This window comes from Xyrauchen texanus, chromosome 49 (genome assembly GCF_025860055.1).
Source record: "Xyrauchen texanus isolate HMW12.3.18 chromosome 49, RBS_HiC_50CHRs, whole genome shotgun sequence".
In the NCBI taxonomy this organism is placed as follows: Eukaryota; Metazoa; Chordata; class Actinopteri; order Cypriniformes; family Catostomidae; genus Xyrauchen; species Xyrauchen texanus.
Window position 1 is genome coordinate 10,143,551 of NC_068324.1, and position 19,806 is coordinate 10,163,356.

General features: G+C 37.4%; 1 protein-coding gene across 4 annotated transcripts; it reads left to right on the plus strand.

Moving 5' to 3' along the window:
• Window positions 1-1,163: 1,163 nt before the first annotated feature.
• On the plus strand, window positions 1,164-19,226 carry LOC127640710 (ras association domain-containing protein 10-like). Of its 4 annotated transcripts, none has more exons than XR_007970112.1 (3): window positions 1,164-2,775; window positions 6,469-6,642; window positions 18,842-19,226. XR_007970112.1 is itself a non-coding variant. In XM_052123412.1 (2 exons), the coding sequence occupies exon 1, from the start codon at window positions 1,358-1,360 to the stop codon at window positions 2,726-2,728; it is 1,371 nt and encodes a 456-aa protein (XP_051979372.1). In that variant the 5' UTR covers window positions 1,164-1,357; the 3' UTR covers window positions 2,729-2,775; window positions 6,469-6,953. The 4 variants fall into 4 exon arrangements, 1 of the variants encoding a protein (XP_051979372.1); XR_007970113.1 differs by lacking the exon at window positions 18,842-19,226 and adding an exon at window positions 6,760-6,804; XM_052123412.1 differs by lacking the exon at window positions 18,842-19,226 and having other exon boundaries at window positions 6,469-6,953.
• The last annotated feature ends 580 nt before the right edge of the window (window positions 19,227-19,806 follow it).

Sequence of the window (19,806 nt, forward strand, 5' to 3'; positions counted from 1 at the left end):
TTCAATATTAGTTGCACTATACAGAACTAACATGAACAAACAATGTATTTTTATAAACAAACATTATAAAATATTAATAAACGCTTAAAAACAAATATTGTGAGTTTGTTCATGATACCTAAATTAACCTAATGCATTAACTAATGTTACCATATGGAACCTTATTGTAAAGAGTTCCCACAAAATACTTTAGATTTCTATTAAAGGAATGTTCCGGGTTTAATACAAGTTCAGCTCAAATGACATAAATGAATGGCATAATGTTGATAACCACAAAAATCTATGTATTTAGACTTGTCTCAAAAGTATAGCCAATATATAAACAATATGCATGTTAACATGATTATAGTGTCGCTTATGAAACTTTTCAGTATAAAGTTGTATTCAATTTTACAATTTTGTTGCCATGACGACGTAGTCCCTTAAACCCTAAAACGACCATAAAATTAATGATTTAAGAAACACATTGCAGCTCAAATAACCCACAAGTTTTAACAGAAGAATTCGTGTAAGTGCTTTTATAAAATGATATGCTTCACATTTCTGCCTTTTCACCCTCAAAATCTTGGACCCCATTCACATCCATTGTACAGTAAGTGCCTTACTGTAATCTCAATTTTAGGTTATTTGTTATTTGAAAGAAAAGGAGGGACTTTTTAAATGTTTAAATTAAAAATATATATTTTTTAATAAAATTATTTAAAATAAAATAATTTGAACTATTTTATCATAACATTCCTTAATAAAATTAGCAAAGATTATAACATTATAAAAGACTTAAAAGATCATTAACAGTGCATTCATATAGTTAAAAATATCATGAAACTTGTATTCATAAAGCCTATTTTCACTAATTGTATTATCCTATTCATACTTGAATAACATTGTTGTTAAGCATTTTATAATACTTGATAATGGCGTATAAATCAAAGTTAATACGTTTTTTTTTTCTTCTTCTTTTTTTAAAATCTATAATATAGTTATGCATAGGGGTTGTCCATTGCTCATGATCATTACAGTGCAATATGTTCTATACTGACTGAAGTTGGTGGCGTTGTCATGTGATCTCGGGACACAAACAGTGAAGTGTGGGCGGTGCCTGCGCGCTCAGAAACACGCTGCTGTAGTTTAGGGACAAACACAACTATCAGTGGAGTGTTATAGACGCACATGAAGAGAACGCTGTCAGCTGGCCAAAATACCACCTATTTTAAACGCCTATTTTAAACCTACTTTCCTTCTATACCTGTGCGAAATCAACTTTCCAGATGCTATGTGGAGATTGGATGTTAAAATTCATTTTGTTCCCATTTAACATCGTCAAAAGCCCGTTTTCGTGAACTGGATGTAAATCATCATGGAATCAGAGGAGAGCAAAATCTCGGTGTGGGTATGCCGGGAGGAGAAACTGGTGTCCGGGCTGTCCAGGCGCACCACCTGCGCGGACGTGGTGAAGGTGCTGCTGGAGGACCAGAACTTGAAGCAAGGTGCGAGCGCGGCGATGCTCACCGGCACCCCACAGTCGTATTGTATCGTGGAAAAGTGGAGAGGGTTTGAACGGATTCTGCCAAATAAAACTAAAATCCTGCGCCTTTGGGGCGCCTGGGGGGACGAGCAGGAGAACGTGAGGTTCGTACTGGTGAAGAACGAGGCGTCCCTGCCCAACAACGGACCGCGGAGCGCCGAGGCGCGTGTTGTGCTCAGCAAAGAGAGTCCCTGCACCTACAAGGGCACGGCCAGAGCAACCATGGCGTTTTCCCAAGAAAAACAACGCAGGATTGTGAGAAAGGCTTTTAGAAAGTTGGACAAGATGAATAAGAAGAAAGTAGAGGCTTTGGTGAGAGACAGGCCCTCTGGGGAGAAAATGGAGACACTTGTGCATCTTATTATTTCACAGGATCACACTATTCGCCAGCAGATCCAACGGATAAAGGAGTTGGATGGTGAAATCGAGAGGTATGAATCAAATGTGCATTTTGACAGAATGAAAAGACACGGTGTAAACTACGTTCAGGACACGTATTTGCTCGATCAGGGTTCGGATACGGATTCCAGCGCTCAAACGGACCTGTCGGAGGCCATCGCGCAGTTTGAGGAGTACGCGTCACGTTCCGACCAAGTTATTCAACTTCAAGAAGAACTAGCGGAGCGGGAGGCTCTCATGAATATACTTGCGTGCGAAATTCAAGAGGAACTCAACCACAGGTGGATGAGACGACGACAAGAGGAGCTCTCCAACAAAGGCACTGAGAGTATTGCTGAAGAAATGGCCCTCAAGGTGACTTCAGTCCCTGAGGAGCCAGTCTCAGTTGTGCCTGGCTCCCTGTCAGACAATGAACTCCAAATAGAGAAGGAGAGAATTATAACACAACTGGATACGAGTTTGTACATTGGGCTGCGCTTGAACACTGATCTGGAGACTGTGATGAGCGACTTGGAAATGAGTCAAGAGATTCTGGACTCGAAGGAGCTGGAGTTGAATGATTTACTTGAAAAGGTTCACAGATTAGACGAATTAGAGGGCGGATGGTCGAAGGACAGCAAATATGAGCAAGTTGAAGCTGAAACTGAGCAGTTACCCTCTTTGGACAAGGACAATGTTTGGGTAGAGCAGGCGAGGGGACTGTCGAAAACCTGTAGCACCAATGATGATGACTCGGACACGGGACTGAGTTCAATGCACAGCCAAGACTCGGATAATCCACCTGTTTGCGAGTCACTCGTGTGATTTGTGTGAATCATTTGAAACTGTGCGAACTCAAGGAACATTTAAATGTAATATTCTCTCTTTATAAGAAAGAAATGCATGCAGAATATACCAGTGTAGTGTTATGGTCGCTTCACTCTCCGAATGCCTCGGATACAGGTGATTCTCACAACACGTCAAGAAATTTTCCTGGTCCTAGTACTCAAAATCAAAAGAAACACATAAGAAATTATATGTGTTTATAGAAAATAAATCCTATTTTTAGGGCCATTATAATTTTTTACATTGTGACATTTTCATCGACAGTTCTGCACATTTTACCCCCTACTGTCATTACCGCAGTAAAAAAAACATGATAATTGATATTCTCATTATAGCAATGCAAAAAATATGGTCACGATTATATTTTAATTTCTGCAATGTGAAAAAAGATGATGATTATGATATTCTATTTATCAAAATGCTAAAAAATATGATAATTTTTGTGTTCTCATTACCGCGATGCAATAAAAGATGGTAATTATGATATTCTCATTACCACAATGTGAAAAAAGATGATGATTATGATAGTCTTATTACCACAATGTTAAAAAACATAGTCATTTTGGTATTCTCATTACCGCAATGCGAATAAATATGGTCATTTTGATATTCTCATTACCGCAATGCTAAAAAACATGATAATTTATATTCTCATTACCGCAATGCTAAAAAACATGATAATTGATATTCTCATTACCGCAATGCAAAAAATATGGTCATGATGATATTTTGATTACTGCAATGCGAACAAAAGATGATAACTATGAAATTCTCAGTCATCCTGATGAAGAGCATGTAGCTCCAAACGTTACTTTTGCGTTTTCTGTGGTGAGCTCATTAAATGTATTTGGGAGCAACACTGTGCGACTTTGTTGTGAGTTTTTATGAAATTCTCATTACCACAATGCAAAAAAAGATGGTTATTATGGTATCTTCATTACCGCAATGTGAAAAAAGTTGGTAATTATGATATTCTCATTACCGAAATGTGGAAAAAAAAAAAATATATATATATATATATATATATATATATATATATATATATATATATATATATATATATATATTTTTTTTTTTTTATATATATATATATATATATATATATATATTAATACATCATAGTAGTAATTCTTTGGTACTGCTTTTTTTTGCTGATTTTAATTTTTTAAATAATACTGTACAACAGCATCTTTTTACATGTAATACAGTAAAAAAAATCACTGTGTTACTGTAATAAAAGAGTAAAAGTAAAACATCTAAATGCATTAGAATAATGAGAATGGTGGCAATTGTGCTTCAGGGTCCTGGAAATAATGTCACAGTGTGAAGAATCTTACTGGTCCTAAATGTAGGCTTCATTTTCTTTATGCAAAAAATAATTGCATATTTTATTGTACTGATTTGGGATTAATATGACAAGGACATTTTGTTTACAGGTTTTGTGAGAATCACCCATACATATGGAGAATAGCTTGTAAGGTGCAACCTACCAAATAGTAACTTATTAACCAATGCATAGACCAAGAGATGTCCACTGTGTGTAGATCAATGTTAAAATATGGACACTATTTAGACATGTATTTGTTTACTTATAAGGCCTAATGTTAAAAATCTACAGAAATATATTTTGTAGAAATATTTAGGCAAGATATAGCTGCATAGTGCTAATCTGAGGTTATCCGTTCAATATCATGAACCATGTTCACCAGCTGAGTAATTATCTCTAATAGCTTTTAAAAGATGCAACGGTTTATCCAAGATGTAGGCATAACAAAAAAGATCCTAAGCTCTGGGAACCAAAACTGTGGGATTCAAAAGTAGGCTCACCACCTGTGAAAAAGGTGCGTGCAATGCACTGTTGTGTTTAGACATACCTCTGAGGAAGTGATGTGAATCCCTGCATGAAATGTTTGCTTACAGTAAAAAAGAAAGCTGAAGCAATTTAAATGAGACTGCTGCAAATAACCTATTTACACTCTAGACTTATTGGAATTTGCAATTTAGTCATTGCTGTTTATTCTTTCTCTTTATATCCCTTAATTTTCTTGTCATAAGGCATCATTCAAGATCAAATGTGTTCTTTGGTTGACTAAAGTCTCTAATCTCACACTTATTAATTCTCCATCACAACAAAAAGAACAAATAGCATAATTATAACATGCAATACCTAAATAACTAGATGACTTTGTGAATGCAGTTGTAGCTACTTCATTGTTCTCTAAAAAGTTATTGGTGTGGTTTCAAACATTATTTATTAATTTAATGTTATGCACCATTGACTTATGTGAATTGAAGGGATAGTTCACCCAAAAATGAAAAGGAGATGTGAGGTAGAATGCAAGCCTCAGTCACCATTCACTTATATTGGGGGGGAAAAAAAGAAGAAGAAGAAGAAAAGGCTGCAATCAAAATAAATGGTCACTGAGACAAACATTTTGCCTAACATCTCCTTTTGTGTTCCACAGATTAAATAAACTCTATTTTGGAACAACTGGATTGTGAGTAAATGACAGAATATTTATTTTTGGGTGAACTGCTCCTTTAATGTAAAAATCAAAGTCTGAACTTTGGTGCCAATATACCAATGAAACACAAAGCACAAAGTCAGATTAAATCTGGTGAAAACATGTTATAAACTGTGTATTTTGATCCAGCATCATCTCATCTGTAAGCAACAAACATAAAACATATGGCATAAAAATGAACACAGCGAGATGTCACAGAGTTCACAGATTCCGTTGTATATCAAGAGGATTTGAGTTAATCCTTAAATGGGATGTTTTAAAAGGGAAATAACCACACCTCTTACTACATTCTTTATTTTCTTCTTCACTTTTTCATTTGTTGCAGCACTGGTGACACAAAAGAATTATTGCATTTGGAAAAGCCCAAGTATGTTGGTGCCTCTGGGAATACTGTAGTTGCAGATGAAAGAGGCAATTGGGTTAAAGAGTGTTTTTGTGTTCTATCTGTACAAGCTTTAATCATGCAAACAGCATTTACATCAAATTAAAGTGCACTGAAATGAGTTCTCTTTATGGTCTACTTTTTATACTCTAAAATAGAGCCAAAGTAATTGGACATTTAAGGTAATTTTCAGAAATTTGGGGGTACAGTGGGGTAAAAAAGTCTGAGACCACATTAATAAATAACATTTTGGGGATTTTGAAAAGTTTTAAATCAGAAAAGCTGTGGTGTAAAATAAAGAGAACATTTCAGATTCCACATATGTTCTAAGTCCCTCCTCAAATGTAATTTTTTAAATTGATCATGTGAACCCCTTTGCATAAAAGTCCAGATTTCCTTGCTTCCATTGAAGCACACAAGATGCTCTTTGGAAAATTACAAATCTTGCTGGATAACATGGATCATCAGGTTTTACACAAGCTCATGGAATCCATGCCAACTTGAGTGCGTACCCACATTAAAGCAAAAAGGGTACATATACTAGGAAATGGCAAATTATTTAGTATTCAGGTCATTTTTCGTGATAATATCATGTGTTATGAAAATCACTAATGGTCTCAGACTTTTGGACCCCACCATATTTTCAAAGGGAAATTGGGGGTAAATTCTGTGTCCTGTTGGCAACAGCGTGTTTGTGATTAAAGTAGGAGAGGAGGAGGGACGGGGGTGGGGGGGATGTTAAAGCACCATTAATCTGGATTGGATTGAACCATTTCAAATTAACAACTGCGGAAATGGATGTGTGCTTGCAGCCCCTGTAAAACCAGTGTCTCTTGTGGGTTTGGAAGAGATTCAAGAACAGCTGGACAAGCCGAGATCCACAGCCTGCCAATGTGGGACAAACACTGACCATGTTGAATTGGAAATCACGCAGAGGGGGCTAGAATGACACTGGGAAATCCTTCAGCATTCTTCTTGGAACTGCCGTATGTATTGTAAAAACTAAGATCTATTGTTTGCCATTATTTATTTCCCTCTTTATATGTTTAAAATAAAAGCAGGGGTTGTGATTATAAAAAATGGTGTTTATGGGTTTTGTACAGGAAGGAGACTAACAGAATATGACCTACAGAAAATGACTTTTTTTCATGCACAAGAATATTCTGATTCAGAATTTGGTCATATTATTATTATGCAAGCAGCATATCAACACCTCAATCTGACTGCCATAACCAGATTAAGCCAATGTTTGTAGTTTCAAGAAATCTGAAGAAGACAGCTGGCATATGCCCAGGGATGTGCACAGACAATTTGGGGGGCAGGGGCTGAAGTGGGAAAAAAAGGGCACTTTTTGCCATTAAATTGTCAAATGCAAGCAAATTAGCACATTTTAATTAGTTAACGCCAAACTTGCATATCAATGTTGCAATTGTGATGACGTTATTAGACACAAATTTTACTCCATTCACCTGTAGTGTCTCCATTAAGTAAAGTACATTAGCCTGTATGGCCATGATATGTTGCCTTAGCTAAACTTTAGTTAACTTATTACATTAGCTACTAGCTCATGATTCATGCATGTTAGCAAGACATATATATATATATATATATATATATATATATATATATATATATATATATATATATATATATATATATATATATATATATATATATATTTGTTGGAGAAAAAAAAAAGCAGCCAAGAAAAAGAGTACTTTGTCTCGAGGATGAAAAAGGGCAGGTGCTCAAGTCCCCTTTGATGTCTGTGTGTGCACGTGCCTGCATATGCCTGTGTAAATCAGAATTTAGGTCATGTAAAAACCTTATTCTGAATATTCACTGTATCTGAACATTAATTTATATTTGTGCATAACTGTGGTTGATATTAGACATACAATTTTAAAAAGTCACGCAATTGAAAAAAAGAGAGGACTTTTTTTTACTGTCATGGACTCCATTTTGCAATTCATTGCGTTCTCATGCATTATTGTTAAAGGAATATACCAGGTTCACAAGTTAAGCTCAATCAATTGGATTTGTGGTATAATGTTGATTTCCACAAAACAATAATTTCAACTTGTCCCTCTTTTTCTCTCTCTCTCTCAAAAAAAAAAAAAAAAGCAAAAATCAAGGTTACAGTCAGGCACTTATAATGGAAGTGAATGGGGCCAATTTTTCGAGGGTTTAAAGGCAGAAATGTGAAGCTAATACTTTTATAAAAGCCCTTTTATTCATTATTAAATCACATTAACACTTGTATATTATTTGAGCTGTAAAGCTCAATATAATAATTTATATTGCTGTTTTTAGGGTTTATAGTGTTTATGTACGTTGTCATGGCTAGTTGCAAAATTGGCTTTTTTAAGAAAAGGTTAGTAAAATAATTTTAATAAGCACATTGCTTCATTCTTGTGGCTAAAATTTTGAAATAGTATTTAACATTTACATATTGGCCTCATTTGCTTCCATTGTAAGTGACTCACCATAACCCAGATTCTTTATTTATTATTATTTTGTATTTTTTTTAAAGAAGGATAAATTGAAATACATTTTTGCAGTAATTAACATTATGTCACAAATGCTGCTGATTGATCTTAAGTTGTACTCAGAATATTCTTTTAAGGACAAGAATAATGAATGAGTTTTATTAAATTAGAAGAGTGAGAATCTCCAGCAATTCCAGAAGAGAAGAGAAGAAAAAGAAAAAGCATGTTTATTTGGGTTGAGCTGATTGGGTGTATACAGGAATATTCCAGTAGCTGTGGAGCATGTAAATGTCTTATTCCAAAATATTGTAATTTTTTTTAAATGTCATATTTTTAAAGGCTTAACCAAAATGTGCATGTAAACATGGTCAATGTTTTTCATCAACATTGTTTTTTGTAAAAGAAGATGATGTTCTTATTACTTCCTTAGCCCGCACAGGCTCATTACACACATTTAATTAAGATTAAAAATACAACAATACAGTTCTGACAAGATCAAAGACATTTCAGTCAAAGAGTCCTTTAAGCACTCTAAATTATGTCACAATAAGATAACAGTAATACAAGACAGTTCCATTTGAAGGGGCACATTCAATTAAGTGCTGTCATTCATCACAGGAAGTGATGCATGAAAGATTGACTGACACATGAAATAAATTAGCTGTAGGAATTACGCAAGCTAAAATACCTCAAAGGCAAAAAAAAGTATGTCGGTTTTGAACTTGGCATTAAAGTTACTACATGTAATCAGTGCTAATTGGTGGATTAGATGTACCTTAGATTATAATTAAATAAACTAATTTGAATCTCTGAGGGCAAAATAATACCTCTTTAAAGCTCTTTAAAGGAGCAATCAGTCACTAATGCAACATTACAAACAAAGCTATTAACAAACCATCTCTTTTTACATCCTTACAGGGATAGTTCACCAAAAAATGAAACTTCTGTCATTGTTGACTCACACCAAACCTATGGAAAAAAGATGCAATGAAAGTGAATGGTGACTTAGGCTAACATTCTGCCTGACATCCCCTTTTGTATTTCACAGAAGAAAGAAAAACTGTATGAGTAAATTGTGACAGAGTTTTCATTTCTGGGAAAACTTTAACTGCTTTTTAAATTCCTTGCAGGCGGACATTTCTGCAAAGTAGCAGAACTGCTATAAAACATGTGGGGAGAATTTAGTCATTTATTTCATTTTTTTGAAGACTGCAAATGAGAGGCATCTTAGGTTATCTATTAACTCTGAGGAACATGTTTTAGTCTTTGATGCCGTCATTCTAAGCACATGTTAGGTGCTGTTCTGACCCTCCAGCGCCTGCTAAGGTGAATTCCTGCTTTTATGTGAAATTCAATCTCTATTGAAGCAGCGCTGTGTTCCCTCGCCTGCTCCTGCATATCCAGTAGTATTATGAGTACAGCTATGTTGAAATATAAAGCCTGAGCTAACATGTTTTCCTAAAAATATGGGCAGTGCACATGCTCACAGGGACATGGGTTCGAGTTCGGCCTGTGCCGATTCTATTTCAACTTCTAAGTAGCTAAAATAGGTATTGGTACATTGAGCAAGAACAACAGATGATGAACTTGTTATATCAGCAGCAGCAGCAGTTTTCCACGTTAAATGAGTGCAGAACCACTGAGCATATTATAGCACCCAGGTGCACACATACATTTCCCAGACAACCTAAAGAATGCCTTTTTACATTACAATAAGTAATAGCATTAAAGAACAGACCAATAACAAATATGTTTTTGCATGTTCCGGACTGGCTGGCACCTGGTTGACGGCGTTGGCTTTGTGAGTGTACTCTTCTGACCGCGAGCGAATACGAACACGTTTGATTCATGCCCACTAGAACTTCTTTGTGATACTCTTTTAGTACAGTCAATAGCAGGCACATGCGTCAGTGACGCGCCTCGCCAAGGGCATAAGCATGGGCCAAGAAAATATAGGCGGCACACGGTTAAGCCGTGCAGCTGTGCTGATGATGCAATTTGTGTCACACATACTGTGCGCGGAGCAATCCCCAACGTGGACACCCAAAGTATACTTCAGTCTTTAGAGTGAAACAAACAACCTGGTCTCATGAGTCATGTTACTTTACCAATATTTTAGCAAAATTAATTTTTACATCTCTCGTTCTACATATCGCAGCAGTTTCATGGTGAAATTAACAAAAAAGGCACTTACTGAGCACATTATAGCACCCAGGTGCACACATACACGTCCCTGACAACTTCAACACAGCTTTGAGCTCCATTCTCACAAAATCTTTACATTTAAAGATTTATTTTTACATTACAATACGTAATAGCGCTATGTTTAGAGGCAAACCTGCTTGTAACCTCTAACCTGCGTAATTTTGACTTTTTCATAATTGGTTACTGATAATGGGGAATGAACTGAAAACACATGTGGCAAACTTTTTGAAGAACATGGCCTTCATAGCACATGCAACAATGCACACAGATGCTGTGTAATCATTTTTACAACAGGCTCAGATGAGTTTCCAAACCTGTTTGTATAGAACAGGAATGGTTATTGACGAGGCAAATGGAGGTAGATAATATACTAACAACCAACATAATGCAGAAGGTAAAATAGAAGGCCACATGATGACTTAAAGTTACTCAAAATGTATCAAGTAAACATAAAATAAAAAATATCCTAATTTTCATAACTCCAAAATGAGAAACACAACAAGGAATTTGTGGGAAGGTCCTTTTTATGTTTTTTTTTTTTTTCTATTTTCACCTCACAATATATGGAAATGTATATTTTTTACTTTCAAAAACCTTTGTCGAATTAAATCAAATATATTTTTTCATTGTTATCATTAAGGTAAATTACAAGAGAAGTGTATTACAGGTTATTAATACGCATAAGTCATTTGAATTGCACAAATAAATATGGAATAAGTCACCAAATGTGCTTGCCAACATTCCTTTTCTTAGAATAAAGTGTTGGACAGAAGGCTAGCTAAATTTTGATGCTTGCATTGTACCAACGTCAAAAATTGTTGGTCTTAATAAGAATAAAACTCATGTCTGTTTGTACTAGCCAAGATGCACAATAAGATAAGGCCTTAAGATTTTATTTTTCATGAAACTATGTTGATGCACGCATGCATGTAATCATCAGGCTGAGTGCATGACATAATATGCCCTCATGTGACCTGTACAAGAAGATTATAAATTATAGTTTCCTCCAGCAGTTCCTCAAGAAGAGATTAACATCGGTCAGTAGTGATGTTTGGTTAAATACTGTCCAAAGAGTCAACCACATAGAGATGAAGAAAACATTAAAGTTAGCAGAGAATCTGTCATGCTTTGCTAATACTCACAAAGATTCATTCACTGCCACCTGTTGTGCCCTATCAAGTGGAGTTTTTCATCATTCTGGCATTGTATCAGGCTTGAGACAGAGTTTCTACTCATGCATGCATCAGTTGCACCATTGTGTTAGTGAATCACGTGTAAATTTGACAGCATTCGAGTACAGTGATTTACAGTGAAGGAATGGGAGTCTTTGGATGGAGGATTACTCATTTACAAAAGGCAAACACATCTGGCCCATTGCCTTGACCTGCTGCTGATCCCTGTGACAGTCAAAGACAAACCCAATCTATGGGAAAACATGTTTTACTGGAGAAGCAATGTTCCTCTCAGAGCTGTTTTACAGCCCAAACCTGACAACCCGATATTAAACCATGTGGAAAAAATCAGTTTATTATCTGGTAAATAGTTTTAAAAGTATTCTTAGCTGTTTTGCTTCATTTAGTAAGGTATGCAGCTTAAACTGTTAAGGCCCAGGTACACTTCGTTTTTGCAAGTTCCGGACTGGCTGGAACCTGGTTGACCGCGTTGGCTTTGTGAGTGCACTCTTCTGACCGCGAGCAAATGCGAACATGTTTGATGCATGCCCACTAGAGCTACTTTGTGATACTCTTTTAGTAATGTCAATAGCAGGCAAGCGACGCGCCCAGCCAAGGGTGTGTGCGTGGGCCAAGAAAATATAGGCGGCACACGGTTAAGCCGTGCAGCTATGCTGATGATGCAATTTGCGTTCACACATACTGTGCGCAGAGCAATCCCCAACGCATACACCCAATATATACTTCAGCCTTTAGAGTGAAAAAACAACCTGGTCTCATGAATCATGTTACTTTACCAATATTTTAGTAAAATTACTTTTTACATCTCTCGTTCTACATATAGCAGCAGTTTCATTGTGAAAGGAACACTAAAGGCGCTTACTTTTCACCCTTTTCCTACACTCAAATAAGATGTCTACACTCACTAAGACCTATTGGTTTGTATTTGCAAAGCACTAAGTAGGGGGATATAAAAGTTTACTCTAACTCATGATTTGAGACTGGTTTGCCATTTTCTTCTGTACCAGTCAAGAGAGGAGCTTTTGGAAAAGATCAGAATTAGCTAATTAGACAAAACACTTTTACTATTGCACATAAAATATAAGGCAATACATTTTTTACGTTTTCATTACATAACCAACTACATTTACAAGCTTGTTCAAGTGCAATCAAATTGTGCAGTAGCTCAACTGGTACAGCGTTGCACTTGCAACTGCAAAGGACCAGGACACTGAAGTCCTGAAGAGCACATAAATCAACACTTGACTCAAAAAGTGTCATAGAAGCACCAAAAAATGACATGGTTGCTTCAGCAATAGATTTTTTCATGTAACAAAATCAAGTTAGGTTTAGGTTGAAGGTAGATTTTGTTCATTTAAAACTCTTTAGAGCATAACTTTCAAAAACGTATTTGTTTTTTTATCTCACATTTCCTTTTTATGACACTGTTGGTTAGGTAAAGGACATGGGTTTCGTTAGCTTAAAACTCAAAGAGCGTTAACTTAACCTGTGTTTTGGGAAAAAAGTTTTTAGTAATAAAAAAGACATGTAAATGACAGACCTTTCTATATACTGTAAATGGTCATGAGTCCAAAATCATTCTAAGCTTGCTAGATTCATGTGGTGAAACATCTTACTCTTACACTCTCCCCTACCAACATCTGACATAAAACATGAGTGTCCTTCCTGCAGTTATTAACAAAGCTGTTCAATGAAGCTTGAACTGATACTCCGTTGGTTTATGATTTCAGAGATTTCCCCAATTGTTTCTAATTCTGTATATGAATTAGAGTGTGGCTTGATTGTTAAATTCAGTATTTGCCTTTAGCTCTGTTATGTTATGATACATTAAGTATGCTACCATTATGGATGTTTACCATCAGGTCCCATAAAGGGACACATAAGCAGGTTCAGGTTTGAGATTACAATCATTGACAGGTACTGTGGAAGAAAATGTTTTTCAGTGCAAGTGCCCTGACTTGTTCTGCTGAAAATGCACCTAGAGTTTTCCTCCGCCCTTTGTGTTTTCGATAAAGTAGTGCAGAGTGAGCCGTGTCAGGCAGGTGCACAGGTAAAATATAGGGAGTGGGAGGGGCTGCGCCCTGCCATAATACATTAGTCTATTTCGAACAACACTGTGGCAACACTATAAATCCTGAAAACTGTTGAAGTCTACATTATATGGCTTTCGCAACTCATTTTACTTCAATAATCTGGAATATTTCTGATTGAAAATGGATGTCAATGAGAAAGAAAAATGTAGGGTGGGACTTAATTTTATCCATCGGGATAACATGGATAAGTAAAAATGGGTTTTATATGCCATATTGGAGCCAGGTGTTTGGAGGGGAGGGGTTGAAAAATTAGAGTGATTGATGACATCAGTGGAAACAGGGAGTTGTTTCAGAGGCGGAGCAAGTTGTAACATCTTGTAACATCAAAATGAGATATTAGGTAGAATGTTAGGGACTGACAGCTATAGTCACTATTGAATTCCGTTGCATCTTAAAAAAAAAGAAAAGTGAAACATCTCCTTTTTTGTCCCAAGAAAAAAGTAATACAATTGAAAACAACATCAGGGTGAGGAAATAACAACAAGATTTTCATTATTGGGTGAGATATCACTTTATGGAAACAGTGGTAAAACATACCCCGCTCTACACTATATGGTTTGAAGATATGGTTTATAGGTCTGGCATTAGTCAAGACATCTATCACTTGACCTGCAAGTGAACACATTCAAAACAAGTGCATGCTGATAGGTGATGATGTGTTTATTGCACTCCTGTAATCACCTGCATTATGTCTGTTGACAAAGAATCTGTATCCACTGCTATTAAAAAATAACATACAGATTAACATGCTAAATCAAGTCTGGTGAAATCATACATGAAACATGAAGTCTGTCTGGGAATCTGAAGTTTTGGTTCGTAAAAGCGAAATTAACATGTGCCGGATGTGCATTTTAACTGCACTCTCACACATCCCATAATATGAATCTCAGGAAGCAGATGGCTTTTCACCCTTTCCTGCAGTTTTGCCAAATATATTGACAAGAGAGAGGAAGATAGATAAAGAGGGAGGTCCTTTTGAAAGAGACAACCAGAGTTTCTCTTTCAGCAAAAAAGTATCTTGCTATGGAGTGGTGGTGTGTAGTGGGCTAAAGCACATAACTGTTATCAGAAGGTTGCTGGTTCGATCCCCACGGCCACCACCATTGTGTCCTTGAGCATGACACTTAACTTCAGGTTGCTCCGGGGGGATTGTCCCTGTAATAATTGCACTGTAAGTCGCTTTGGATAAAAGCATCTGCCAAATGCATAAATGTAAATGCTACAGTACACCTGGCTGTTGTCTTGTCTCTCTTTCCAAGGAACCTGTACTCTTAGAGTTTAGTTAGAAAGTCAACAATAATCAGAGCCATGACCCAGTGGTTAAAACACATCTAGTTTTGCATAGCCAGACTTTCAGACCATGTGCATAAAGTCTGGTCCACTTTGCAGCCACCAAATCAGATTGTATCTGGACATTTTATTTAACTATTTTCATTGCTCTGTGCAGAGAATGGACTGGTTGTTTTTTCTAACATAGTCTCATGACAACTTGTAAAAATGTGTACAAGATGGCGAAATCATAAGATATCGAATGACAGCTTGTACAAAAAGGAATGAGCTTTATTCACATAGAGCCCAACTTATCAACAAATAGAATTTCAAATCGATACAAATCAGGTATAACTTTTGGCTAACCTCTTATTTATATTTATTTTTAGAACAAATTTGGTTACTCAGTACATATTTGATTATGCAATGCAAATGACTGATGTTACTGTTTGTCAATAACCTGTTATACACTTCCCTACTCTTGTTCCAAACCCAATGTTTTCTTTCTTTTGTTGTACACAAAGGTTATTTTCCTATCGTTCCTAAAGTTATTGAGGGTTTGGTTAAGGGGTAAGACCTAATGGTTAGGTTTAGGCTGGGGATTAAATTTGGGATAAAAATCATAATAACATTGCTTGTTGGTTCATTTACTATCTTCTGTGGGAGTAAAAGTTGTATGTTTGGGAGTAAAAGCCAACTCATATGATTTCAACATCACGTACTATTGTTATGACATGTCATGAGACCGGTCTGGTTCTACCTTAGGCTAAGACTAGAACACTTGCTCTGACATCTTGAGTTGTGCTAATGCCGGCACCGCATTTTCGATTCTGACTTATATTGTTCTTCGTATCTTAATGTCATTTTTCTACCCATCTTTTCTTTGTTTTCACCAATAAAAGTCAGATAAAAATATCCAAGCCCTGACCTGAATAACTCCATGATTTCCATGTTAACTGACCTCAGAGCTATCGTAAAAGTCTCTATTAACATGGCATTGTTTGTTGCCTGAATACAGTATATGCAATCCAGTTGCGTTAGGCCTTCAAGCAAAACATTGACGCAAATCAAATGATCTGGAAACCCCAGGCACTGCTGGAAACTGGATCATATTTAAATGGGACTGTGAGACATATCATGTGTCAATGTTTACATGTACAATGTTTGCAGCTTTCGTTTTCAATTTGATTAAGGAAAACTAGGTGACTGCAACATGCAACACTTGTGTTAACATGCACTTATCTCAGCCTCAGACGGACCAACCCAAGGTCCGTCCATGAAGCATCTGATGTATATTACACAAAAATATGGTAAGCATTGATCTGGCAAGCTCTAATCTGATTGGCTGTCTTAACACAACTTCCATGATAAAGGGCACACAATGTCTTATATCAATCCAGGTTGATAAATCAAGCACTTTGAGACATGAAATGATCACTTGATGTGAATTTTATTTTCTGCTAGTGCAGTATTGTAGGCTATATTGCACTTTGTTCACTGTGGATTTAGTTTATATTTGGTCTTTTGGACAGGTAGAAAAATCACAGTCTGTTCACTTACCACTGTTTTCCCAGTGCTTTCTTTACAACAGTTCATAGAGAAGAGCATACTGTTCATACTGGGTCTTACAGTCTAAGTGGGCGGATCTTTTCAAGAATAAGCTGCGGACCAGAACTTATGCTGCTCAGGTAGACATTATCAAAGATCTGGCTAAGTGAGACAACCTTAATGCAAGGACGCATACACCATCGCTTGGCTAAAGCATTGCCAACATGTGGTCCAATTAAACATGCTTAATGTACGTTGTTGCACTACTTTGGCGGTAACAAACCTCAGTACTCAAGGGGGTGATAGAGTTATCACCAAAAGTCTGTGCCATTAACTGGACGTGTTAATATTCAGGCAAGTTGCTAAAATATTGACTTTAACATACTTGCTCCATTATATTCTCTTCAGACTGTTACTCTGCCATGACTGTACTTGGTTTGAAAGAGAAAACCCATTGTAGAAGCTGTCGGTTCACACTGGTGTCTGCTATACCGCCCCTCACAGCAACTTTGTGAATGCAACGCGTACTTGTGTTGTGTTATGAATTGTGGTCTGACACATTTGGGAACACAACAAGTCACAAGCTTGTGCTCGAGTAGCCATAAATGCCACATTTACATACTAACTTACTGAACATTTCTTTCTTAACATGCACAGAACCTCACTGAAAACAAGCCATTTTTGCAGAGTGATGGATTGGACTTTTCACGATTCATTCCCACGCTTCTTAATTGTGGCTCTTGTGTGATGAAACATAAATGGTGCTTCACATTAACAAGCACTTTATGGAGAGAAGGAAGTTCAAATGGACAAAGTTGTTTTACAAAAACAAACAAAGCTGACCTCAGTGTGCAAGCCTGCCCCGGGTTCGGAGACACATACCTTCCGGCTTTGATCCTGAACTAGTGGCTCTGAGCCATTACAAGGTCATGGAGGTTCACACAAAGCATTCCTTGACTTAATAGGTCACTACACTAATAGATTCTGTAGATATGGGGGTGGGGGGTACTAGACACAGGTATGCAGTGTCTCAGAGGGGTTGTGACCCTCAAAGTACAGGAAGCAAGGGCCTCTCACATTTGCAAGTTACTGTGAGAAAATATCTTACATTACAAAGTGCCTTATACATTTATTAAAAAGCATACAGTAAGTGTCTCACAATGCAACTAAATAGCTACTTACTAGTTGTTGTTAGCGCAAGCATGAATATTACTGTTGCTCATCCTTGGGGTGAAGGATTCGTTTCTCATCAAAATATAATTTGCCTTCAGAAGATTTGGAATATGATGCACAAGCAGCATGAATTACTTTATGATACTTTTAGTCTCCTGCTTAGTTTTAGTTATAAAGTTTATTAACTTGTAGTAAGAAAGTACATATTGTAGTAACGTATAACATTATAAAAGATATTCCTTTGTAGTATTTATTGGCATGACTTATTTTTCAGTTTAATTTGAACTTTGACCTATTAAGGATACTTAACCATCAGTTCTGGATGGAGATGTAGACAAACGCTTTGAAACTGGCTCTTCTCCAAGCCTCCAACTTAAGAATTTTAAAGAGCTGAAGTAGACCGGTTAAACAGTGCTGGGTCTGTAGGACAAAACCTTACAAGACTAATGGTAAAACTAACTCAAGGTAATCAATCAGCTTTTCACAAGACCAGTGTGTGGAATGGGGCCCCTCCTTGGCTGTTTTTCATGTTGACATACAGTATGAGGATGACAGATTAAAGAAAGGAGCTAAATAAAGAATACACCTCACTTTCATTGGCAAAAAGATAGCAAACACCTGAAGGGATGTGCGAGGATGTGGAGTTTTTTGGACTATTGAATCTACATGCTTAGTTCAAAGGATAGTTTACTGTGAAGAGGAGGAGGCCATGGCCGGGCCGTGAGATAAAGTGAGAGAGAGATAAAGGGGAGCCGAGAGAGAGAGAGAGACTTGTGGCCATGCTGTGTGTGTGTTTATGTTTGTTTTATGTTGTTTTAAGTCTATGTCTGTCATTAAAGTTAACATTGACTGTTCTGCTGGTTCCCGCCTCCTCCTTGCCCACTGTTGCATTGGTGCCGAAACCCGGGAAGGAGGAGGGATGCGCTGTCGCGGAGTCCTTGCAGCAGCCATCCTGACAGGGTCGCAGCCGCGGCCGTCTGCCTGGTACGAAGGGGTCGTTGTCATCCACAGAGAAAGGGGGAGGAGCCGTTCCATCCACCAGGGGTCGGCGTACTTGCTGCCATCCGCCAGGGGAGGTGCGAGCTGTCATCTGCCAGAGGTCAGAGGAGTGGCTGAGGACCAGGTGACAGCATATCCGGGGACCAGCGAACCAGTTTTCTCTCTTTCTCTCTCTGTCACTCCGCCTCACACTTTCCCTCCCCTCGTTTCTCCCAGGGCTCCAGAATGGTGGGGAAGACCTGCCAGCAGGCAAGGCAGAAAGGTCAACACAACCCCTCCAGGAAGGAAGGGGAGTACGTCATGCCTGAGTCAGGCAATGGAGGAGAGTGACGAGGAGGAGGGTGGGGCCAGGCCCTGAGGATACACACCCGGCCCTGAATCGGGCCAATCAGCAGGGAGGGGGATATAAATGAGCCGGAGGTGCCAGTTAAGAGAGAGAGAGAGACACATGAGGCCACTGTGTGTGTCTATGTGTTTGTGCTCAAGTTGATTTGAGTTAATTTATGTTATTAAAACTTACATTGACTGTTCAGCCGGTTCCTGCCTCCTCATTGCACACCTTACCCTGTTACATTCACCCAACTGGAACAAGAAGAGAGCAAATGATGATAATTTCATATTGGGGGGTTATCCCTTTAAAACAGACAAACCCATTGAAGGGTATAAAGAAGAAACAAGCAGAGAGATGAGAAGATAAAACAACATTTCAGAGAAAAAACAAAAACCGGCTCCTCCACTGTTACGTGACATCAGTGTTAGGCTTGCTCGCGTGTGGCGTTGCTTGCCTGAAATCGACACCTTAGATAATTACAGGGCCGTGACACTCAGACACTTTATGACACACCCTCACAAACGCAAACACAAACTTGTAAAAAACAGAGTACTTGTCTGTGTTTTTATCTGTCGTCACTGTACTCCTACTATCAGCCTCTTGTCAGAAAAGGTTGTGGGACCACAGCAGTGAATCATATGAGATACAATAGATCCACACTGCTCAATTAGTGTCTAACTAGTTCAGCTTTTGTGTTTATGGAGGTTTTATTGAATGAAACTATTACCCTGCAAAAGGAAATAATAATAATAATATTGGCAAAAGATTTAGTCTCATTTGAGTGAAATATAACAGAATTTTGTGATATTTATGCTCAAAACTGTTTGATAATGGGGTAAGAAAAATAAGC

Excerpts from the sequence above, each read along its gene's own strand:
- LOC127640710 (XM_052123412.1), top strand. The coding sequence starts at position 1,358 with ATGGAATCAGAGGAGAGCAAAATCTCGGTGTGGGTATGCCGGGAGGAG.